Here is a 25170-nt window from a genome sequence, read left to right as displayed (position 1 = left end):
GGCACCTTTTCCCTCTCAAAGTATACTCATATCCTAGGCTTCATATATCATCTATACATGAAGGATCCCCAAATCTCTACTCGAGCCCAGACCCTCTCTATACCCCAGGCCATGGGGAAATGAACATCTCTAGGTGGATATCTGATAGGCACCCAAATTCAAATCATCTCAACTTTGCTCCCACTCCAGCACTCTGTCTCAGTGGAAGGCCCCACACAATGAATGACTTCAGGCAAACTACTGAACATCATCTCTCATTTTATCTTTGTAAGTAGATGAAAAAACATTTGGTGGATGACAGTAAAGTTAGAGTCACAGCTGTTAGAGCAGCCTTACCCAAGTGAGTGTTTGTTGATGGATAACAGTAAGTTAAAAAGTCTTGGCCAGGCGCGGTGGCTCATGCCTCTAATCCCAGCATTTTGGGAGGCCAAGACGGGCAGATCACCTGAGGTCAGGAGTTCAAGACCAGCCTGACCAACACAGAGAAACCCCATCTCTACTAAAAATACAAAATCACATGGTGGCACATGACTGTAATCCCAGCTACTCGGGAGGCTGAGGCAGGAGAATCGCTTGAACCCAGGAAGCGGAGGTTGTGGTGAGCCGAGATCATGCCATTGCACTCCAGCCTGGGTAACAAGAGCGAAACTCCATCTCAAAAAATAAAAATAAAAAAAAGAAAAAGAAAAAAAGAAAGTCTTCAATTAGCCTGATTCAGAGCTATGCCAAATATAGCAGACAGACCATAAGGTGACCCCCAATGACGCCCACCTCCTGGTATTCATGTCCTTGTTTAATCACCTTTCCCTGAGTATGAGTGGGACATGTGAGTAGGTTCTAACCAATAGAATATGGCAAGGGTAATGAGAAGCCACTCCCATGACTAGGTATATATGTGTATATTATTGATTCCTTCTCGCCATTGTGAGAGACAAACTGAGACTTTATCCCTCGCTGGCCTTGAAAAAGCAAGGTGCTGTTATATGAACTGCCTATGGAAAGACCATGTGACAGGGAATTGCAGGCAGCCCCTAGGATCTGAGGGCCTCAATCCCACAACCACAAAGAACTAAATTCTGCCAACAATCACATGAGCTTGGAAGAGAACCCCGAGCCTGAGATGAGACCACCGGCTCTGCCAACACCTTGATTGCAGCCTGTGAGACCCTGAGCAGAGGACCAAGTTGAACCACGACCATCTCCTGACCCATGGAAACTGCAAGATAATAAATGGTTGTTGTTCTGAGCAATTAAGTTTGTGGTAATTCATTATGCAGCAATGGAAAACAAATATAGCAAACAATGTTTTATTAATTACTTGGATAAAGATATTTCTGAAAAATATGTGATAATAAAGCTAAAACTAACAAGAGGAACAATAAATAAAAATTTAATTACATTAATATTTAAGTAAAGGCATAGAAGGGTTCTTGTTTAAAAAACTAGGCTGAGCACAGTGGTTCATGCCTGTAGTCCTAGCACTTTGGGAGGCCGAGGTGGGTGGATTGCTTGAGCTCAGGAGTTCAAGACCAGCCTGGGCAACACAGTGAAACCCCGTCTCTACTAAAATACAAAAAATTAGCCAGGCGTGGCAGCGTGTGCCTGTAGTCCCAGCTACTCAGGAGGCTGAGGCAGGAGAATTGCTTGAACCCAGGAGGCGGAGGTTGCAGTAAGTGGAGATCGTGCCACTGCACTCCAGCCTGGGAGACAGAGCAAGACTCTGTCTCCAAAAAAAAAAATTGAAAGGGCGGCCGGGCACGGTGGCTCATGCCTGTAATGCCAGCACCTTGGGAGGCCAGGGCGGGCAGATCATGAGGTCAGGAGATCGAGACCATCCTGGCCAACATGGTGAAACCCCGTCTCTACTAAAAATACAAAAAAAAAAAAAAAAAAAACTAGCTGGGCGTGGTGGCGCGAGCCCATAAATGCAGCTACTGGAGAGGCAGGAGAATCGCTTGAACCAGGGAGTCAGAGGTTGCAGCAAGCTTAGATCACGCCACTGCACTCCAGCCTGGTGACAGAGTAAGACTCCATCTTAAAAAAAAAATCGAAAGGGCGCTTATTTCAGCAGCACATATACTAAAATTAGAATGATACAGAGAAGATTAGCATGGTCCCTGCACAGGGATGACATGCACATTTTTGAAAAAATTAGAAGAGAAAGGGACAGACAGAAACTTGGAGGAAAAAGTGGGTTCTGGGCTCATTATGAGTTCATAGTAAGAAATAATTATCCAAAACCCAATACTATTTGCGACCATATTAACAGGGTATAATGTACAAAACAAAAAGTCTCATTGTGCCACATGAACTGGTTAAATCAGATCAATAAATACTTCCTGGGTGACTCTACTTAAGGAATTAGGAGGAATAGAGGGATGTATAAACTATGTTCCTATCCCTAAAGTATCTTCCACTCTACTGGGGAGCTAACATAAACATATAAGAAAGTTAAACCATAATAAAGAAGTTAAATAACAGTTTAAGACAATGGCAGAAAAGATGTAAAGCTGGCATTACAATTTATCTAGCAACTAGTTAAAGGTAATAACAGACGCAGGAGTTCAGAAGAGGGTGATAACATATCACATGATAAATATTATGACTACTTTGCAATATGATATAAAAGTGGGTATATTTTAGACCAATATCCCTGATGAACATCGATGCAAAACTCCTCAATAAAATACTGGCAAACTGAATCCAGCAGCACATCAAAAAGCTTATCCACCACGATCAAGTTGGCTTCATCCCTGGGATGCAAGGCTGGTTCAACATATGCAAATCAATAAATGTAATCCAGCATATAAACAGAACCAAAGACAAAAACCACATGATTATCTCAATAGATGCAGAAAAGGCCTTTGACAAAATTCAACAACCCTTCATGCTAAAAACTCTCAATAAATTCGGTATTGACGGGACGTATCTCAAAATAATAAGAGCTATTTATGAGAAACCCACAGCCAATATCATACTGAATGGGCAAAAACTGGAAGCATTCCCTTTGAAAACTGCCACAAGACAGGGATGCCCTCTCTCACCACTCCTATTCAACATAGTGTTGGAAGTTCTGGCCAGGGCAATCAGGGAGGAGAAGGAAATAAAGGGTATTCAATTAGGAAAAGAGGAAGTCATATTGTCCCTGTTTGCAGATGATATGATTGTATATCTAGAAAACCCCATCATCTCAGCCCAAAATCTCCTTAAGCTGATAGGCAACTTCAGCAAAGTCTCAGGATACAAAATCAATGTGCAAAAATCACAAGCATTCTTACACACCAATAACAGACCAACAGAGAGCCAAATCATGAGTGAATTTCCATTCACAATTGCTACAAAGAGAATAAAATACCTAGTAATCCAACTTACAAGGGATGTGAAGGACCTCTTCAAGGAGAACTACAAACTAATGCTCAAGGAAATAAAAGAGGATACAAACAAATGGAAGAACATTCCATGCTCATGGATAGGAAGAATCAATAATGTGAAAATGGCCATACTGCCCAAGGTTAATTTATAGATTCAATGCCATCCCCATCCAGCTACCAATGACTTTCTTCACAGAATTGGAAAAAACTACTTTAAAGTTCATATGGAACCAAAAAAGAGCCCACATTGCCAAGTCAATCCTAAGCCAAAAGAACAAAGCTGGAGACATCACGCTACCTGACTTCAAACTATACTACAAGGCTACAGTAACCAAAACAGTATGGTACTGGTACCAAAACAGAGATATAGACCAATGGAACAGAACAGAGCCCTCAGAAATAATGCCACATATCTACAACTATCTGATCTTTGACAAACCTGACAAAAACAAGCAATGGGGAAAGGATTCCCTAGTTAATAAATGGTGCTGGGAAAACTGGCTAGCCATATGTAGAAAGCTGAAACTGGATCCCTTCCTTACACCTTATACAAAAATTAATTCAAGATGGATTAAAGACTTACATGTTAGACCTAAAACCATAAAAACCCTAGAAGAAAACCTAGGCAATACCATTCAGGACATAGGCATGGGCAAGGACTTCATGTCTAAAACACCAAAAGCAATGGCAACAAAAGCCAAAATTGACAAATGGGATCTAATTAAACTAAAGAGCTTCTGCACAGCAAAAGAAACCCCCATCAGAGTGAACAGGCAACCTACAAAATGGGAGAAAATTTTTGCAACCTACTCATCTGACAAAGGGCTAATATCCAGAATCTACAATGAACTCAAACAAATTTACAAGAAAACAAGCAACCCCATCAAAAAGTGAGCGAAGGATATGAACAGACACTTCTCAAAAGAAAACATTTATGCAGCCAAGAAACACATGAAAAAATGCTCATCATCACTGGCCATCAGAGAAATGCAAATCAAAACCACAATGAGATACCACCTCACACCAGTTAGAATGGCAATCATTAAAAAGTCAGGAAACAACAGGTGCTGGAAAGGATGTGGAGAAATAGGAACACTTTTACACTGTTGGTGGGACTGTAAACTAGTTCAACCCTTGTGGAAGTCAGTGTGGCGATTCCTTAGGGATCTAGAACTAGAAATACCATTTGACCCAGCCATCCCATTACTGGGTATATACCCAAAGGATTATAAATCATGCTGCTATAAAGACACATGTACACGTATGTTTATTGCGGCACTATTCACAATAGCAAAGACTTGGAACCAACCCAAGTGTCCAACAATGATAGACCGGATTAAGAAAATGTGGCACATATACACCATGGAATACTATGCAGCCATGAAAAAGGATGAGTTCATGTCCTTTGTAGGGACATGGATGAAGCTGGAAACCATCATTCTCAGCAAACTATCGCAAGGACAAAAAACCAAACACCACAAGTTCTCACTCATAGGTGGGAATTGAACAATGAGAACACTTGGACGCAGGAAGGGGAACATCACACACCGGGGCCTGTCGTGGGGTAGGGGGTAGGGGGGAGGGATAGCATTAGGAGGTATACCTAATGTAAATGATGAGTTAATAGGTGCAGCACACCAACATGGCACATGTATACATATGTAACAAACCTGCACATTGTGCACATGTACCCTAAACCTTAAAGTATAATAATAATTTTTAAAAATTTGCCTAGATAAGACCATCAAAGGAAAACATACTCAGAAAGTCAGGACAAGCCTTTATTAGCTGGAAGAGTTCACAGTATTAAGTGGATATCAATTGATGTGGGGAAGAGTCTATACTCATTGCCCTACATTATCCATCAAAATTTCTTTGCTTTACTTCCTGGAGTACTAGATATGAATTTGAAAGGACATTTTAATTCAAACAAGTATTCCAGATAAATTAGAATGAATTCGAGTGGCATTCTTGTTGAATTAAACATTAATCAAGATTAAAAAAAGAATAAATGGTGTTCAATTTATTGAGTTCAAAACTGGGGTGGGGGATACAGAGGCAGAGAGACTCCAGAAATGCCCTGACTACTGTGCCACCTTGAGTGCCCAGAGAAGTGCAGGTGGCAGTGGTTGTGAATGTGTGTATTGGGTGGGGCAGGGAAACACACAGCCCCATTCTCCTGCAAAAAAAAAAAAAAAGATACTGATTGAGAAAGATCTATCATCGGGCAGGTAAAAAAAAGATATTGATTGAGAAAGACATAATAGGGCAGGTGGTAGAGACTGGAGTAATGGGAACAATTGTGAGAAAGGAAAAGGCTATGTAATTTCAGGCTGTAGAAAGACTGGAATCGGGTAGAAAGACTGGAATCATAAATAATGCAACTTTTGAGATATTTTTTCTGGTTGTGGGAACCAGAATATGAGGAGCTGCCTGGAGTTTGGTTTGCAGTTGAACCTGGAACTGGAGGTTATGTCTAGAGAACGAGGCAGAAAGATTCTTATCTTTGCTGGTGATCACAGAAGCTGTTAGAACTGGCCTCAGCTTGGACTGGGCATGAAGGAGGGAAGAATTGGGAGAAGAAACCAGACATCCTAGAAAGACAGACAGAGAAGATGCTGAGCTCTGATTGGGCTGGACTTTGTATGTGATCAAAGCCTGTACTTGACTGCCCGGCATGGAGGATGTTGCTTACATTTCTCATTCCATAATAAAGTATTCTGAGTTGACTGAGGTCAAGAAAGAGAAAAGAACCAATAATAATAGCTATCATTTATGAGTACTCACCATGTGCTTTTTTTTGAGACAGAGTCTTGCTCTGTCACCTAGGCTGGAGTGCAGTGGCATGATCTGGGCTACTGCAACTTCTGCCTCCTGGGTTCAAGCAATTCTCACGCCTCAGCTTCCCAAGCAGCTGGGACTACAGGCATGCACCACCACGCCTGGCTAGTTTTTGTATTTTTATACAGATGGAGTTTCACCATGTTGGCCAGGCTGGTCTCAAACTGGTCTCAAGTGATCACCCGCCTTGACCTCCCAAAGTGCCGGGATTACAGGTGTGAGCCACCACACCCAGCCTACCATGTGCTTTTAAAAGTGCTTTACATGGATTATCTCATTTAATCTTTCCAGTAACGGTATAGCAGATAGGAACTGAGGCATAAAGTGGTTGGGTAGTATTCTGAAATTGTAACTGGTAGAGCCTGAGTCTGAGGCAGTCTGGCTCTAGAACCTGTGCTTTTAGTTATTCTGTATTTCTAGGACCATAGCTCCCAGAATCCCTTCTTCACTGCCACCCCCAATCAATCAAGGTAATGGCCAGCTGTGAAAGAAATTTCCTATTAGAGTACTCTTGCTGTGGCCCTAACGAGCAAGTGAAATCATTTCAAGGGAGTGAGAAAGCAGAGGCTTGAATAAAGCCCCTGGGTAAGTGAAATACAATCCTGTAGCCAAAATGCTGTATTCTTTCTAAATTTAAATAAGTGATTTTGTATCCTCTGTGTGGAAGACACTATTAGGTATTATGGGTGGGACTATGAAGATTCAGAAGCAGATACCGTCCTTCCAAAAGCTAGTCTCTGAGGAAGTTAAAACATGTGCACTAATAACCATAACCCAAACTTATGTTAGAGACATGGTTAGAGAGTTGTGGACTACCACAGAAGTTAGACAAAGGTGAGGAGGTAGCATCTGAGGAAGACCATGCAGTATGGGTAGGTTCTTCTGTAGCTGGAGATGTCAGAGATATGATTTCAGTCAGCAAAGTACCAGGTACATTTGAGGGAACATGAAAGTGTCATGCTAGGCCTGTTATATTTATATACATTGTCTCATTAACTCTTCGTAACAACCCTTTATTGACCAAATGATTTAATTGTCAAAACCAGGACACTTTGGAGAGTGGAGTATGAATCAGATGGAATAGGAATAAACAGGGGCCCAGGAAAACCAGGACCTATGAGGCAGTTGTTATTATTCCCATTTAACACGTTACAAAATGACGCCTCACATCACATAGCTAGGAGTTGGTGGAGCTAGGATTTGAATCCAATTCTGGCTTCAAAACTAAAAGATTCATACTTCATTCCATATACAGTGGGATGCAATTGAAGGGCTTTGGGCAGAGAGCTGTCATGGTCAGAACTATGCAGGACAGATGGAAAAAAGAGACTGGAATTGGGGTGATGAGTTAAGAGATTGCTGAATAAGATTCATGTAGAACATTCTAAGTACCTGTATATAAGATGCTAACTTTGGAATTTAAAGGAAGTGATAAATGTAAGAGATACCACAAAGCACAAAGGAATAAATGACAAAGTTAGACTACTGGGCAACTTTTTTTTAATTTAAGTTTTAGGGTACATGTGCACAACGTGCAGGTTTGTTACATATGTATACATGTGCCATGTTGGTGTGCTGCACCTATTAACTCATCATTTACATTAGGTATACCTCCTAATGCTATCCCTCCCCCCTACCCCCTACCCCACGACAGGCCCCGGTGTGTGATGTTCCCCTTCCTGCGTCCAAGTGTTCTCATTGTTCAATTCCCACCTATGAGTGAGAACTTGTGGTGTTTGGTTTTTTGTCCTTGCGATAGTTTGCTGAGAATGATGGTTTCCAGCTTCATCCATGTCCCTACAAAGGATATGAACTCATCCTTTTTTATGGCTGCATAGTATCCCATCGTGTATATGTGTCACATTTTCTTAATCCGGTCTATCATTGTTGGACGCTTGGGTTGGTTCCAAGTCTTTGCTATTGTGAATAGTGCCGCAATAAACATACGTGTACACGTGTCTTTATAGCAGCATGATTTATAATCCTTTGGGTATATACCCAGTAATGGGATGGCTGGGTCAAATGGTATTTCTAGTTCTAGATCCCTAAGGAATCGCCACACTGACTTCCACAAGGGTTGAACTAGTTTACAGTCCCACCAACAGTGTAAAAGTGTTCCTATTTCTCCACATCCTTTCCAGCACCTGTTGTTTCCTGACTTTTTAATGATTGCCATTCTAACTGGTGTGAGGTGGTATCTCATTGTGGTTTTGATTTGCATTTCTCTGATGGCCAGTGATGATGAGCATTTTTTCATGTGTTTCTTGGCTGCATAAATGTTTTCTTTTGAGAAGTGTCTGTTCATATCCTTCGCTCACTTTTTGATGGGGTTGCTTGTTTTCTTGTAAATTTGTTTGAGTTCATTGTAGATTCTGGATATTAGCCCTTTGTCAGATGAGTAGGTTGCAAAAATTTTCTCCCATTCTGTAGGTTGCCTGTTCACTCTGATGGGGGTTTCTTTTGCTGTGCAGAAGCTCTTTAGTTTAATTAGATCCCATTTGTCAATTTTGGCTTTTGTTGCCATTGCTTTTGGTGTTTTAGACATGAAGTCCTTGCCCATGCCTATGTCCTGAATGGTATTGCCTAGGTTTTCTTCTAGGGTTTTTATGGTTTTAGGTCTAACATGTAAGTCTTTAATCCATCTTGAATTAATTTTTGTATAAGGTGTAAGGAAGGGATCCAGTTTCAGCTTTCTACATATGGCTAGCCAGTTTTCCCAGCACCATTTATTAACTAGGGAATCCTTTCCCCATTGCTTGTTTTTGTCAGGTTTGTCAAAGATCAGATGGTTGTAGATATGCGGCATTATTTCTGAGGGCTCTGTTCTGTTCCATTGATCTATATCTCTGTTTTGGTACCAGTACCATGCTGTTTTGGTTACTGTAGCCTTGTAGTATAGTTTGAAGTCAGGTAGCGTGATGTCTCCAGCTTTGTTCTTTTGGCTTAGGATTGACTTGGCAATGTGGGCTCTTTTTTGGTTCCATATGAACTTTAAAGTAGTTTTTTCCAATTCTGTGAAGAAAGTCATTGGTAGCTTGATGGGGATGGCATTGAATCTGTAAATTACCTTGGGCAGTATGGCCATTTTCACGATACTCAATCAATATCTTAAAGTAAAACCTGTCTTGTGTTCTACCACCTATCTCCTGGCTAAAACCCCAAATATTAGAGAAGCAGGGTCACTTAACACAGGATAGTGACTCTTGTCTCTGAACATCCACAACTGGGTGAAGGAACTCTCTTCATTATGCCAAACCAAGAGGACATTCTGACAGACAACCCTTTGACTTCTTGTATCTCAGACAAAAACCCTCTTTTTGGGGGAGACTGAGCTAGAAGGGGCCTTAAGAATTTGAAGATTTAACTTAATCCAAACATTATCAGGTAAATATTAGGTAATTTATATCTTCTCTACTTCAAGCATAAGATTATACTTGCATTTTTCCTCAGGTCCTTAAGTAAAAAGCTCAAGAAATTGTAGCTTAGCATTCACTTGCAACATTTAAACAAATCAAACAAGAAAAACAGCTATTATTCTACACATTGAAACATTTAATTTTTAAATTGTAGTCTGGAATACAATTACTATGCTGTTTAGGTATTAATATACCCAGAGATCAAAACTAATGATATGATTACAACTGGTTCATCAAAAAACTAATAAAGCAATTTTTACCCAATTTAATCTTACTTGTTTTCTTAGCATTACGCTTTAACAAAGCAACATCTCTCCTAAGCCCTCTGGCCACAGAGGTAGCTTTTAGAGGCCCTTGGTTTTATCAGAGTCAGCCTCCTTTGCTTCAGACCTGATCTCTCACCTCAACCACTAATATTCCTTTTATTTCTTAGTATAAATTGTCGAGGAAATAATCTAGTGAGGTAAAGTTTTTATTTAAATTTTAGTATTTAAAGGTTTTACAGGTTGTTGTAAACAAGTCGAGCAGTGTACAGAAAGGTGTCAAGTGAAAACTAAAATCCCTAGCCTTGCCACCTCTAATCTCCAAGTTAACTGACAACTGTTTCTTGTGCGTCATCCTAGAAATTTTCTAAGCATATGCAAGAACACATACACACGAATTCTTAAATAATACCTCCCTTCTTTGTGTTGAACAAGTGGGATCCTATAATATATACCATTCTGCACCCCTTTTTTCACTTAAAAATTTATCTTGGACACCATTCCCTGTCACTATATGTACATCTACTTTACTGTCTTACTCTATCACCCAGGCTGGAGTGCAGTGGCACAATCACTGCAGCCTCAAACTCCTGATCCCAAGTGATCTTTCCACCTAAGCCTCCTAAATTGCTGGGATTACAGGCGTGAACCACCACGTCCAGGCTACTTTACTCTTTTAAATGAAATGAACAGCATTCCATAGTATGTAAATATCATAATTAACATGACTGGTCTCTCATGCTGTACATTAATAAGACTGTTGATAGTAAAAAGATGGCAACTAGAAGGCAACCAAGATCCTTGTAACAAGTGACCTTTATGCAGTTCCTTTTGAGAATAGATTCATTGGGACAAAAGTTGTACAAGTTACATTTTGAAAAAGTCTTTCAAAGTGCGCTCTAATGGATTCTACCAACTTATATGCCTACCAACAGTGCACGGAGCTGGACTTTTCAGTCAATCATCTGAAGTTCTTGCAGTTTAAATAGGGAACAGATATTTAACATAAAAATAGCAAAACACTGATCATTTTGTTATGTCTTTTAACAGTCTAGAAAACCAAGTGCCATAATTGGTAGCAACCACATCCTGATATGATTAGCCTTGCCCCTATCCAAACGCAAATTCAAAGAATGCTATTCCTCAGTATTAACCCAGCTCCTAAATAATGAATTATTATAGGTTGAGAGATTTAGAAGTAGATTTAGCATAGAAGAGAAAGCTATACTGCTCCTGGCACCACTACCCATAATTATCTCTAACACCAGGAGTGCCACAAAATGGTGTGATATAAGGTAGTTTCCACTCACCCATAATTAGTTAAAGGCATTGATCAAAGAGACACATTGAATATGTAAGAACACAGTACATCAGCATGTTCATGGCATGGGATGAACTAATTGAAAGATTTTGCTAGTTTAAGAGAGAATGGGGTTGGAGGGATGTGGTTCCTAGTGACAGTGAAGACCTATAAGCATCACTACATAGAATCTAGTGAATTATTTTGCAAAGCACCTTAGCATACTTTATCTCATTTAATCTCCATGGCAATCCTGATAGGAAGGCAAGGCAGTTATTACTCATTAAACAAAGATTCAATGAGCACATACTATGTGCTGGGCACTCTCTGCCAGGTATTTGGTATGAGAAGATGAATGAGACACTCCCCATTCATTCACTGGTCACTCTGCCATATCCAATCTATCTCCAAGGCCTTCATGTTACCAAGTTAGGGTACTTGGTAACATGGCCTATAAAACCCTGTGTGACCTGTCCCCTGCCCACCTTTCCAATTTTATCATGTGTCCCTTTATGCCTCATTCACTATGGTCCAGCTGCAATGGACCATGCTGGGAAAGGACCCAGGGATTCTTCCCACCTCAGGGATTTCTACCTTGTCTCCTCTGCCTGGGATGCTGTTCCCCCAACTCTTTGCGTGGATAACTCCTCCTCATCTTTCAGGTCTCAGATGAACTTGTCACTTCCTCCCATTCCCTTCTTCTCTCTATAAATTCAGTCTCTACTATTCTTTTTCATAGGACTTGACTTTTCTAGTACTCACAACACTTTATAAGAAAATATCTGTGTATTTATTTGCACTCCAACTCCCCCATGAGACTGCAAGGCTTAAGAGGGCAGGGATCATGACTTTTGTATTCACTGCTATAACCCCAGCATCCACCCAACACAGTGCCTGCCTGGCACACAGCGGATGTGAGAACAAAAATATTGAACAAGTGCAGTCAATGCCCTCAAGGACCATACAATAGAGCCAGAAGCCAATTTTACCAGAGGATCGGGGAGGCTTCAGGAAAAGCTCATGGCTGAAAGATAAGCAGGTAGTTGCTAGGAATGTTACCAACTGAAATGATCTAGGCCAGCAGGGGTGGACTGCAGGTAAGGGGGAGCAAGAAATGCATGGTGTCTCTTAGAATTTGGGCTTTGACATCTGGGTCCATGGTGGTACAATTATTCAATACAGAGGAATGTAAGATAAGGAAACTCTGTTATTATTGTATATTACTGGGGTACAGGACCCAAGGAAAAGAATAGCTTGACAGAGTTGAGAATTTGGATGGCAGGAACTCTCTTGCCTACCTGTCTCTCACCATTCTCAAAGCTAAACAGGAAAGATCATGATTTCAACCTGGGAATATTCAGTGCTGAGTCACAGGTGGCCACAGGTAAGGCCAGACCAAAGGGAGGGCAGTGGAAGGACCAGAAGATTTAGCATAGACAGAGCCAGGGTTTTCTTTTGCATCTGAACACGTTTTTTGGCCAGAAGATGTCAACGATGTAACTTATTGTGCTTGTCTTTGGGAAGGAGGGACACAGAAGAAAAGAAAGAGAAAACTTAGTGTCTAGTATCTCACATGCCTAGTAATATCGATTTCATTTCCACTGGATGGTCCCTGTCCTGCATTTATTTCTAATTGCTCTATGTTTTAATTTCTGTGTTGTTCTATGTTCCTCCTGGATGTAGTCAGGGCAGAAATCCTAAATAAATATAATAAATTGCCACCTAATGCCAGAATGGTATTGGGTTGAAAATCATCAAAATATGACATTACTAAGGGAGACACTTCATACTATTAACTCCTCAACAGCTTCTTTGGCCTGACCATGGGTCTATAAATACTGGGTAGTTAACAGAAGGTAGGAAGGAGAAGAAGAAGAATCTGGCATTCGTAGCCACCAATAATGAAACTTTCTAGTCCCGCCTCCCCCAACCCTTGACACACAGAACAGCATTACATGAAACAGGAAGCTGAATCATAATTCTGGTTAAATAATAAGAATTTATAGTTTATTTCATAAGCTAACATAGTGAGAAGAAGGGGAAAAAAAACATCCTGGAAGCCTCAATGGAAAACCTATTTTTGAGGGGAGAAAAAAAACTAAACGTTTCACGGTAGCAGTAAAGCATAGTAGGAAAAGACTAAGATTCAACAGAAAACTGTAAGATACCCAAGCCTGGGGAAGGCAGTGCAATGCAGTAGGACCAAATAGGTAGACAGACTGACAGAGAAAGAGCGGGCTGGGCAGCACTGATTATCAGGAGCCCCAGGGTCTAGTCCTGGCTTTGGGTACGATGTGACAGCTGTGTGGCCTAAAATAAGTCTCACTGGGCCTCAGTTTCTTCCTTTGCAAGATTATACATCTGAAACAGATCACCTCTGAAGACCCCTTCCAGTTTAAAAATCTCTTTAATAATATACCTAATTTTATTTTTCATGCCAAAACTTATAATCCAATCAGAACAGCTATAATGGACCAGGCATTTTGATGACTGACTCTCATCTAGAAGCACGTGCAGTAAATATTATCATAACCTTTCACATATTATAAAGGCCAGCATGTGCAAGTGCTTTGCTGCATTTGTATTCACTCACTACACTACATCCTCCCAAGAATCCTGAGTAGGTATTAGTGTTAACCCCATTTTACAGATGAAGAAGGTAAGGCACAAAGAGATTAAATAACCTGCCCAAAGTCACATGGCTAATAGTGACAGAGCCAGGATGCAAATCCAGGGAGTCTGTCTCCAGACATGACACTTGACCCCGGATGTGACAATAGAGGCTTCTGGAGTTTAAATAACCTTGGCTACCAAATGGCAGACCTGGGTTCAGATTCAGGTTATCGCACTCCAAGACCTGTGCTCCCTCCACAACTGTGTGCTTGGGAAAGAATAACTGACTCTTAGAGAATAATTTTTTGAAAGGTTGTTTTCGTTTACCCTCTATGCAATGACTTCCATCAGAATCCATTCCCCACCAATTTCTCCCCACTGAAGAGTTATGGAAAGGCAAAAGGCGAAGAGAGACAAGGAACTCATTTCTTTTTAAATTTTTAAAATTTATTTCTTTATTATTTTAATTGACAAAGAATTCGCTTCTTGAGTACCTGCTGTAGGTGAGGCACTGTGCCAGATAGAGGAAAAGGGGCTGGGGGTAGGGGCTGCCTGCTTCTTTATTCCTGCTCTAACAATCTGACTTTCTTTCAAGAGTTACCTACTTTTGTTTCGGTCAACAGGCAGGACCAGATGGCTTCTCTTAGGTGATAGTGGTCTAATTAGCAAGCCACATGGCTACCCAGATTTCACACTAAAGCTTTCTCGTCAATTCACCGACTGCTTTGTGAGGCTCCCTCTTGCTCCCCACCCCCCATGTGTTGGCTAAATCACCAGAGTGTTTACAAATACACTGCAATGTGCCAAAAAAAAATCTGCACAGTCAAAACATATACTTCCTTTCAATTTGAAGAACAGTTTCTCATTGCAACTATTTTATTGTGATTTTCCTCTGCCTTATTTTCACACTTAGCCTGACGTATATTTTGCCACCTCACCTTATTCTGCAACCTCTACATTAGATACAGTGTAATTTGCCATCTTTTGCACATCTTCCAAGAGTTTTTTGTAGTCAATGGGAGAGACAGCCAAAAATTACAAGAGTACTTGAGGAAGTATTAATAGCAAAAAACCTGTTCTAACCAAACCCTCAGGGGCCTGGTTTCTTCTCTTTTGCTCTTTTGCTGGAACGTAGAAGGGGACACAGAGTGGCTAAGCAGTTGTCCAGGGGGCCACACATGCTGCGCTCCTTGCTGCCAGGTACTTGTTGAGAGTCTACTGACTCTTATATCTCATTTTCAAATCACTTGTTTTCTGGTTATAAAAGTTATACACATTATTGCATAAAAGTTGAAAGTAAATAAAAGTATAAAAAAAGGAAGATAAAAGTAACTGTATCCTATCATCTGGAGACAGCCAGTGCAACAACTTTGGATCATTTCCTTTCTTTCTGTACTTATCTTCACTTCATAGGTGTATATGTAACATGTCAACACAGAGAGATACATAAACCCACACTTGAGTTAAAAAGAGAGAGATGGGTCCAGGCATGATGGCTCATGCCTGTAATCCCTGCACTTTGGGAGGCCAAGGCAGGTGGATCACTTGAGCTTAGGAGTTCGAGACCAGCCTGGGCAACAAGGCAAAACCCTGTCTCTACAAACACTACAAAAATTAGCCAAGTATAGTGGTGCGTGCCTGTAGACCCGACTACTCAGGAGGCTGAGGTGGGAGGACTGCTTGAGCCTGGGAGTTTGAGGTTACAGTGAGCCAAGATCCTACCACTGCACTCCAGGCTGGGTGACAGAGGGAGTCCCCACAGCATCAGTCTTTTTTTTTTTTTTTTTGAGACAGGGTCTCAATCTGTTGCCCAGGCTGGGGTGCAGTGGCGAGATCATAGCTCACTACAGCCTCAGTCTCCTGGGGTCCAGTGATCCCATGTCAGCCACCCGAGTAGCTGGGACGACAGGTGTGCACCACCATGCCTGGCTAGTTAGCAAAACTCTGTCTCAAAAAAAAAAAAATTTTCTTTTAGTAGAGATGGAATCTATGTTGCCCAGGCTAGTCTTGAACTCCTGAACTCAAGCAATCCTCCTGCCTTGGCCTCCGAAAGTCCTGGGATTACAGGTGTAAGCCACCACACCCAGCTAGTCTTTATTTTTAATAGCCAGATATTATACTGTTTGGAACTATCATAATATACTTACATTCCCCTAGTATGAAAACTATGTCTTCAGTTTTTTCACTATAAATACCTTAGCATATAAAGCTGGGTACATATATCTGATATTTCCTTCAGAAATTATACTTTTTAAAATTAACAATCCATGATATTTACAGAAAAGTGGAAAGATACACGTAAGCAAAAATAAAGTCAACTATAATTTCTTTTTAAAAATACTTTTGCATATATCCTCTCAGACTTTTTTTTATACTATCCATACATGGACACAAACACAAATTAAAATGGGATCATACTATTAATAATTTTTAAATAGCAACAATAATAATAATAGTTACCATGTATTGAGTACTTACCACATGACAGGCACTGTGATTTTCTCATTTAATCCCTTCAACAATCACCTCAACAACTGCTCGGCTTTCTCAAACTTGTTTGCACATTAGAATCACCTGGCGAACTTCAAAAATACTGTTCTCTGTCCCGTCCCCAGAGATTCAGATTTAATTGGCTGAGTGAGGCCTAGGCTTGGGAAGTTTGGAAAGATTACCAGGTGATCTTTGGGCATACTAGCTAGGAACTATTAGGTTAGCTACTATTTTATCCCTATTTTACTGATGGGGAAATCAAGGAACACTAAGACAAGTAATATACCCAACAGCACACAGCTGATAAAGGTGTAGCTGGGATTTGAATTCAGGTTTAAGCCCAGAGTCCATACTTTTAATGACAGTTGACCCTTGAACAATACGGGTTTGAACTGCACAGGTTCACTTACACGCAGATGTTTTTCAACCAAATGCACAGATGGAAAATACGGTAATCTCAGAATATGACACCCATGAATATGGAAGGCCAAATTTTCCTATATGCAGGTTCTGTAAGGCCAACTGCAGGACTTGAGTATGCTAGGATTTTAGTATACTTGGGGTCTTCAAATCCCCCGAGCACATGGAGGGATGACTGTATCAACAGTTTGGAATCTGCTTTTCCCTGCTCCCCCACTCCCTGACCCCTGGGTTTAACATTATGTCATGAACCTATTTCTATGTTACTAAATAGAACTCTACATTATCATTTTTGGTAATTACCATATTCCATTGTATGGATGCATCAAAATGCAAGTGTTTTCAATTTTTCCCATTATAGAAAATGCTGCAATTAATATCCTTATTGATACATCTTTGTGCATACCCTTAATTACTTCCTTAGGATAAATTCCAAGAAAATGAATTGCTGGGTCAGAAGGTAAACATATTTTTTAAAGCTTTTAATAAATATTGCCAAACTGACATTCCCACCACAAGTGTATGAGAACATCTGCTTCCTTGAGTCCTTGCCAACAGTGAGTTCTGTCATTCCTTTTTAATCTTTGCAAATTATACTGGAGAAAATGGTATGCCATTCTAATTCCCCTTTATTTGACTACTACTGAGATACATGTTTACTGGCCATTTGCATTTCTTCTTTGATGTATTTTCCTTTGCACATTTTCCCTCGTCCTTTGTACATTTTTCTAGTAAAATACTTGTTTTTTTCTTATCCCCCTGTTAAGTCTTTGTGTTACAGATAATAAATCTTGCTGCAATTGTTTCTAGTTTTCTCATTAACTTTATTTATGGTTTGTGCAGAAATTTTAAATTTTCATATAACTGATTATATTAATCTTTTTCCTTATTATTCTACCTTTGATATTATGCACACAAATATCTTCCCTATCCCCAAGATTATATACATAGTCTTCCATATTTTTTGAGTTCCTTTATCATTGCCTTCTCTAAAAAAAAAAAAAAACAAAAAAAAAACCTATATTTATTGCAGCAGTTCCAAAACAGGATTGTAATGCTCAGGTCTTAAGACTGAATCACAATTTGGGGGAATGGGGACCTGAGTAGGAATATTTTTTAAAGCACTACAGGTAATTCTGATGCCCCCTCCTTTATTAAGAAACATTATATTAACCCTTCTAAATTTATGCTGTCATTTTTTCCAAATTACTTCAGCACATGTGTTAAATAAATCATTTCATTAATTTGAAGTGCTACCTTTATCCTGGTTCATAAGTTCCATTACAGTAGAGACCATACCTGTTTCCACTGACCATTGCATCTCTAGGGCCCAGCAGAGTGCCTGCTGCACAAGTAGTGTTCAATAAATGTTAATGGAATAAATAAACAACACCTGACAACACAAGTCTCCAACCTCAAACTGGCTGGAGGTTATTAATGATAACCCTGAGTTATCAAAAATATTAAATTATGCTCAGTACACTGTTTAAAGTGGCCAGAAAATATATTAGAGGGCTCCATTAAGTGAAGTCAAAATAATGTTGGCCCCATTGAAGAGGTATGGGAATTCAGATCAAATTCTCCATGGAGGAACCAGACAGCAATGAGCCAAGAACCTAAGGAGATTTGGGCTCCTGTAGCCCTTAGGGTTCCTCAACAAGCTCTAGAGACTGACTCAGAAGCTTCCTTGAGCTGAGAACAGACTCACACATTGCCTCTTCCATGAGCCCACGGAAAGAATACTGGAATAGGGAATTAGGTGACCTGGATTTTAATACTAGCTCTAGGATCAACTACTACCTGTTTGACGTTGGGCATATCACTTAACCTCTAGGAATTGAGCTAGATGTTTGTTGTTGTTTTTTGAGATGGAGTCTGGCTCTGTCGCCCAGGCTGGAGGGCAGTGGCACGATCTCGGCTCACTGCAAGCTCCGCCTCCTGGGTTCACGCCATTCTCCTGCCTCAGCCTCCCGAGTAGCTGGGACTACAGGCACCCGCCACCATGCCCGGCTAACTTTTTGTATATTTAGTAGAGGCGGGGTTTCACCGTGTTAGCCAGGATGGTCTCGATCTCCTGACCTCGTGATCCGCCCGCCTCGGCCTCACAAAGTGCTGGGATTACAGGCGTAAGGCACCGCGCCCGGCTGCTAGATGTTTTCTAAGAATCTTTTCAAGTCTAAACTTCTACTTAAAGACCCAAACAGACAACCACAGGACAGGGCTTCCAAGGACAAACTAAAATTACCTCCACAGAACAAGGTCCCAGTCCCACCCCAGGTTATAAGAAAATAATAGTGATAGTAGTAATAACGGCTATTGCTAAATTTTACTGAGCACTTATTATAAGCTACACAATATTCTAAATGTCTTACTATTATAATAATGGCACACACTTATATGGCATTTACTATGTTCCAAGTGCTCTGCATATATTAGCTTAATTTCTCTTCACACCAAGCCTATCAGGTGTTCTACTTTTCTCCCTTTTCAAAAATTGATATATAATAGCTGTACATATTTGGGGGGTATATGTGATATTTTGATACACGTATACAATGTGTAACGATCAAATCAGGGTAACTGGGATATTCATCACCTCTAACATTTATCTTTTCTTTGTGTTAGAAACATTCCAATTTTTTACTTCAAGCCATTTTGAAATATATAATTATTAACTGTAGCCTCCCTACTGTACTATTGAATACTAAAACTTTTTCCTTCTCTCTAGCTGTATGTTTATACCCATTAACCCACTTCTCTTCATTCCCCAAACTCCTTCCCTTCCCAGCCTCTGGAAACCACCATTCGACTTTCTACCTTCATGAGATTCACATTTTTTAGCTCCCACATATGAGTGAGAATATGCAGTATTTATCTTTCTGTGCCTGGCTTATTTTACTTAACATAATGACTTCCAGTTCCATCCATGTTGCTGCAAATGACAGGATTTCATTCTTTTTATGGCTGAATAATATTTTGTTGAATATATGTAACACATGTTTTTTATCCATTCATCCAGTGATGGACACTTAAGTTGATTTCCTATCTTGGCTATTGTGAGTAGTGCTGCAATATACATGGGAGTGCAGCTCTCTCTTCAATACTGATTTCCTTTCTTTTGGCTATATACTCAGCAATGGGATGAGTTATATTACTATCTCCATTTTGTAAAGGAGAAAACTTCCACACAGAGAGATTAAGTGACTTGCCCAAGGCCTCGTAGCTACCAAGTGACAGAACCAATGGAGTAGAACTCAGACCCACACATTTAACTATCATACCACACTGCTTCCAAACTATCATCGTACTTTGCTGGTTACTTCAGAGGATAGCCAAAACAAAGGATAAGCTGCAGTTATCCAAAGAGCTTACTTATATAGAACACTCCCCTCTTCACTAATGCTGGAAAAATGAGGTTTCACTTCAATGTAATTTTAAGCACATCTGATTTCAGGGCCTGGGCTTGCAAAATACATTATTTACTATGAAAATATGACATTTTGATTAAGAGTTGTTAAACATTAAAATGTTTTATTGTAAAATAAATCATTAACTAGTAATGACATTTCCATTAACTACAGAGAAAAAAATACAAGCTCTTTATGCATCATTAGGAACAAAACTTTAGATCCCCATCTGTGCCAATATCAGTTCTGTACTTTCAAAACTGTCTTTGAAACATTGACCTGACAGTACATAGGTGTCTCAACCCAAACAGGTCATCCAAATCCAGTGCACCACCCCCATGCCCATCAGCTGCCTCCCATGCTCCCCATCTCAGAGAATGGCACCAGTGGCCCCCAGGCACCCAAGCTGGTAGTTAATCCAGGCCCATTTCTTGCCACATCCAGTCACAGAACATTCTAGAATCCCATTCTCTCTAACCTTACTGCCCCTGCTTCTGCTCAGACACTTACCATCTCTCCCCTAAACTATTCCAGAAACCTCCTGACTGACTCCCAGTTTTCATCATTTCCAGCTCAGCACTGCTGCCAAAGTAATCTTTCTAAAACAAAATCTGATTATGTTACTTCCCTGTTTAGAATCTTTGTCTTCAGGATAAAGTGTAAAATCCTTCCTAGAACATACAAGGCTCTTTATTATCTGGCCTCCAACTACCTTCCCTGCTTCGTCTGAGGTCGCGCCCCTACACATCTCACATGAGGCAAACAGAGCAACTTGGAACTTCCCAAACAGTGCTGCTCTGTCTGCCCAGAATGCAATTCTCTCATTTGCTCCTACTCATTTTTTTAGACCAGCTCAAAACTCAGACTTCATCAAGCTTTTCTCGGGGCTTCCCTTGCTTTTTGTACCTCTCTATTCTAACACTTATTCAACATGGCAAAATTATTTGTTTGTATGTCTGTCTTTAGATGACAAGGAATCTTCTAGCATCCTGCAACTTATTCATCTCTGTATTTCGTTTGTTGAATGAAATAATGTCTCAGGATTTAAGCAAGAATATCCAAACTGCTCTTGATAAATGCCCATTGTGTGAGTCAAAGGAAGCATACAGGCCAAATCCCGTTTCCATAAATGTCTTCTCATTGATAATCTTTATACATGGAAACTACTTGTTACATTTGTGTGCCTACATAAAGTCACAACCAACACAATGAAACATTTTTAAAAGATACATTAGACCACCAACTAACCAACCTGCTGAATATTTCTAGATATTCAAGCTATTTCATTCTACTCCATTTAAGTGGTCTTTAACTTTTTGTGGGTCACAGGCCAATTTTGGTAGTGTTTGTCTATCATTTCTTAAACCCACACTCACTTTTGATAACAATAAAAATCCCACATACCCATGGAGATTCCTAAACCCTCCAAAGGGCACAAACCGCAACTCCGCTCAAAATAAAACATAACTTTGTATGTGGTAGGAATTCATAAGTTCATGAGAGATGTAATACATCAGCTAAGATACTACTGAGCTTTGCTCTCAGGTAGTTCATATTATTAAAACAGGCGTTTTCCTTCTCAATGTTTATATTGTATCAAATATAAACACTGTAACATTAAATATGCTCTTTCAAACTGCATACATCACAAAGTTTTTATTGGGAAGATGAAGCTGGAGAGGCAGTGACATCTGTCTCCCCAACCTTATGCTGGGGAATCTTATCATAGAAATTTGCCAGAAACAAATGAAAAACACAAATGGGAAAAAATATCCTGTCTCCTGGCATATAACCCCCAATGATCACTTATTTAAATGAAGGGAGTTCTTTTAAATGCTGCTGGCATGGCATTTTCCTACTTCTCCTACAACCCCACTTTTAAATAATTTAAACTTATAGCTAGCAGCAGCTTCTTTTTAAACTAATGTGTTTTTTCCCTGCAAAGACAAAGGGTTAAATTAAAGAACAGCTGGCTGCCTGCCATTGGCTGGGTGGGGAACGGTTGGGTGAGGGTAGAGAATAGAGTAGGAGGAAAAACCAGTTAGAAGAATAAGTGCTAATTTCTTACCCTGCCACATGGCCATCTTGATCCTATCTTCACCCACGCTGGGGTCACAGGCTGAGTTTCCCAGAGCCTCTCAGTTTTGTAGGGAAACTTGATAGAAAGGCAGCTATGTGGCCCTGTTTTCTCCAAGGTGCTAAAGCCCCAAACCTGAAAATGTGAACAGAAAAATGAATACCTAAAAGAAACTATACACCTCAAATGCTTGAAAATTATCTCCTGCTCCTCTCTGAACCTCTCTTTCAAAGATATGCAGGCATGGGTAGTGTCAAGTTTCCCTCTAAGCAGCAAGGTATCTCTGAAGAGAGAGAGATCTGGAGTGAGTTAATGTTGCCACTCAGTGCTATACATTTCTGCATGAATCATTAGAGCTTCAGTAAATGAGGTCTGAGTCTCAGTTGATGAGTTGCTGGATGAAATCACCGTTAAGCACCTTTCCTACCTTGAAGTTTCATGCTTTGGAGACTGAAGAGCAACATTAATATCCAGTGCCCTAACCAACCCCCAAAATACCCAACTTTACATTTAAAAATCAGTAGAAGGAGCGGAAAGTTTATGAATAAAGTTTGGAAACAGATCTTGTATAGGGGAAAAAAAAGGAAGCAGAATAAAAAGTGAAGAGTGATGATACCCTTTGAGTGGTAGTTCTCTCTCCTTGTGTCATTATACTTTCCCACCCTTTGCAAATTTCCTATAGTGAGCGTATATTGCTTTTATAATCAGGGGGAAAATGAACCAAAGAAGAAGAAAAATGTAAAAATGGAATACCAGTTTAAAGAAAACCAAATTAATTCAGCTAATTCCTGTTGTTAAAACTTCAAATCCAGTCCCAGGACAATAATATTTGCAAAGATATTAAAGGAGTTAGGGGCCGGGTGCGGTGTAATCCCAGCACTTTGGGAGGCCGAAGCAGGCGGATCACCTGAGGTCAGGAGTTCGAGACCAGCCTGGCCAACATGGTGAAACCCCGTCTCTACTAAAAATACAAAAATTAGCCAGGTATGGCGGTGCACTATAATTACAAGTGACGCCTGTAATCCCAGCTACTCGGGAGGCTGAGGCAGGAGAATCGCTTGAACCCGGGAGGGAGGCGGAGGTTGCAGTGAGCCAAGATTGTGCCACTGCACTCCAGCCTGGGCGACAGAACGAGAGCCGGCTCAAACCAAAAAAAAAAAAAATAGGAGCTAGGAATGGAAGAAAAAATGAGAGGTCTGACGACTCAGTTTGACTTAGAGGCTTAACACTCTGCTTGCCCATTTAAACAAGATCTCAGTTATAAACTGGTCTTCCCTACTTAGCATACAAGCCAATCTGTTTTTTCTAAAAGTCTTCACCTTTTTGACCTGGTGAACATCAAAGTAGATTGTTATTTCCATATCTTTTATACAACCAACACCTCCACCTCCTAAGTGAAAGTGCTAAAGCACAAACACTGAAGGCTAATACTAACTTGAGAATCGTGTTGGCCTTCTTTAATGACAAAAGGGTTAATGTGTACACCAGTCCCAAAACACCAACAGAGAAAAGACAGTGCTTTGGACAAGGAAAAGTTCGCGAAGTCCAAGAAAACTAGGAACTCACAAACTCCTAGGGTGAATTCAGCAGGAAAAAGCGCTCCGATGACTTCTCTGAGACCTGGGACAGTCTGTTTTGATTTGCCTTTTTTCTTCTCCTATTTCGCGTGCAGTTAAGAAGTAATGATCATCGTCCCGTGGGACTAGGCGAAATTTAACATCTCTGAAGTTAAACCCGAGCAGTTGCTAATAAATGTATGAAGTTTATGTAAAGTTGATTCGTGCTCGTTTTTTATGCTCCAAACTTCTAGATTTCCCTCACTTACTCGGGGCAGCTTCCACTGACGTTATCGCACGGGCACAGGTACAACTTCACTGGGAACTCCAGGCAACTGATTTGCTCTGAAATGTTAATCAAAGGAAACGTGCGTCAATGTAAAGGCAAAGCTTTTCTCGTGTGGATCAAGGCGCTCAAGAGCAAGGCTCGAAAGTCTGGAGAGAACCAGCTACGCGCGTTAAGTGGCAAAAGGAAAACAGCGCAGCAACTACTTTTCCGAGAGTTTCTCCACTTTGCTAAGACCCATACAAAACCAGCGGCAAGTCCAGAGCCGGAGGGAGAAGAGCCGGGCCTTGGCTGAGCTTTGCCAGCCTAAGTCACCCTACCCCAGTCCGGGAAAGGGGACGCAGGCGGCTAAACACTCCGATTCAAAAGCGGGGCGGGCTTGGCGCCGCTCCGCAAGGAAACTTCGCTCGGGCAGCCCAGGGACCATAACTCGGAGAACAGGGCTGGGCTCCCGGGAAGACGCCGCTCAGCACTGGCTGGAACTAGCCTGTCTACCTCCTCTAAGCGCCGGGCTGCCGCCGCCGGGCGCGGGGAAGCCCCATCTCCGGGGGTCCAAGCCAGCGGGATTGCGCTTCCCCTGTGTCGCTGCGCTTAGTGGGTGCCCCGGGGGTGGGCCGGGGGCCAGCGGCCCGCCAAGGACCTGTTGGGGAAGGGACAGCCCGTTTGCCTTTACCTGTCGCCGAGGTCCGGAGCGGCGGAGCCCGTGTCCGCCGCCGGTGGGCAGCGCGCTCGGTCGGCTCTGGCGTCCAGGACACCAAGTTGAGTGAGCGCCCCACGTAGCCGGCAGAGCTTCATTCACACAGCCCAGCCGGGGAGGAGGGGGAGCGAAGCGGGCGCGCGGCTCATGTGACAGGGCGCCTCGCGAGTATCGGCTCAGCCCAGCCAGCGTCTGCGCGTGCGCGCCACGCCGAGCTCACACCCGGCACCTCTACCCAGCCGAGGTGAGGGGAGGCCCGCCGGGGAGGAGCTGCCAGGAGGAGTTTCAACTTGCGCAGCCGCAGTACGTCGGCCCCGCTCGCTGCCATATTTAATGAGGACTGGGCGGGCGGGTCCTATCCCAGTGCTGGGCGTGTCAGTTGCCTTTGAAAACGCAATGCCCCATTGTGTTTCACTATTTCCAGCTTGCAGTG

At 41.4% G+C, this 25170-nt stretch overlaps 1 protein-coding gene and 1 non-coding gene across 3 annotated transcripts in view; one reads left to right on the top strand and one right to left on the bottom strand.

Moving 5' to 3' along the window:
* The window catches only part of CLCN5 (chloride voltage-gated channel 5), a 162014-nt gene extending 137050 nt beyond the window's left edge, over positions 1–24964 (bottom strand). The window contains exons 1-3 of one of the 2 annotated variants that reach the window (XM_016943447.3): positions 24714–24964; positions 24024–24099; positions 22190–22333 (exon numbers count right to left, since the gene is read on the bottom strand). In XM_016943447.3, the coding sequence (XP_016798936.1) occupies positions 22190–22205 (16 nt within the window). In that variant the 5' untranslated portion in view covers positions 22206–22333; positions 24024–24099; positions 24714–24964. Of the gene's footprint in view, positions 1–22189; positions 22334–23764; positions 24100–24713 lie in introns of both variants that reach the window. The other variant, XM_016943446.4, reaches the window with a different exon arrangement.
* Positions 2056–2162, top strand: LOC112207149 (U6 spliceosomal RNA). Its single transcript, XR_002941617.1, has one exon. It is a non-coding gene; the product is annotated as a U6 spliceosomal RNA (small nuclear RNA).
* Positions 24965–25170: the final 206 nt, after the last annotated feature.

The sequence above is a fragment of the Pan troglodytes genome, chromosome X (genome assembly GCF_028858775.2).
Source record: "Pan troglodytes isolate AG18354 chromosome X, NHGRI_mPanTro3-v2.0_pri, whole genome shotgun sequence".
Classification (NCBI taxonomy): Eukaryota; Metazoa; Chordata; class Mammalia; order Primates; family Hominidae; genus Pan; species Pan troglodytes.
The sequence above is the reverse complement of the archived record's forward strand: the minus strand, read 5'-3'. Positions and strand labels throughout refer to the sequence as shown.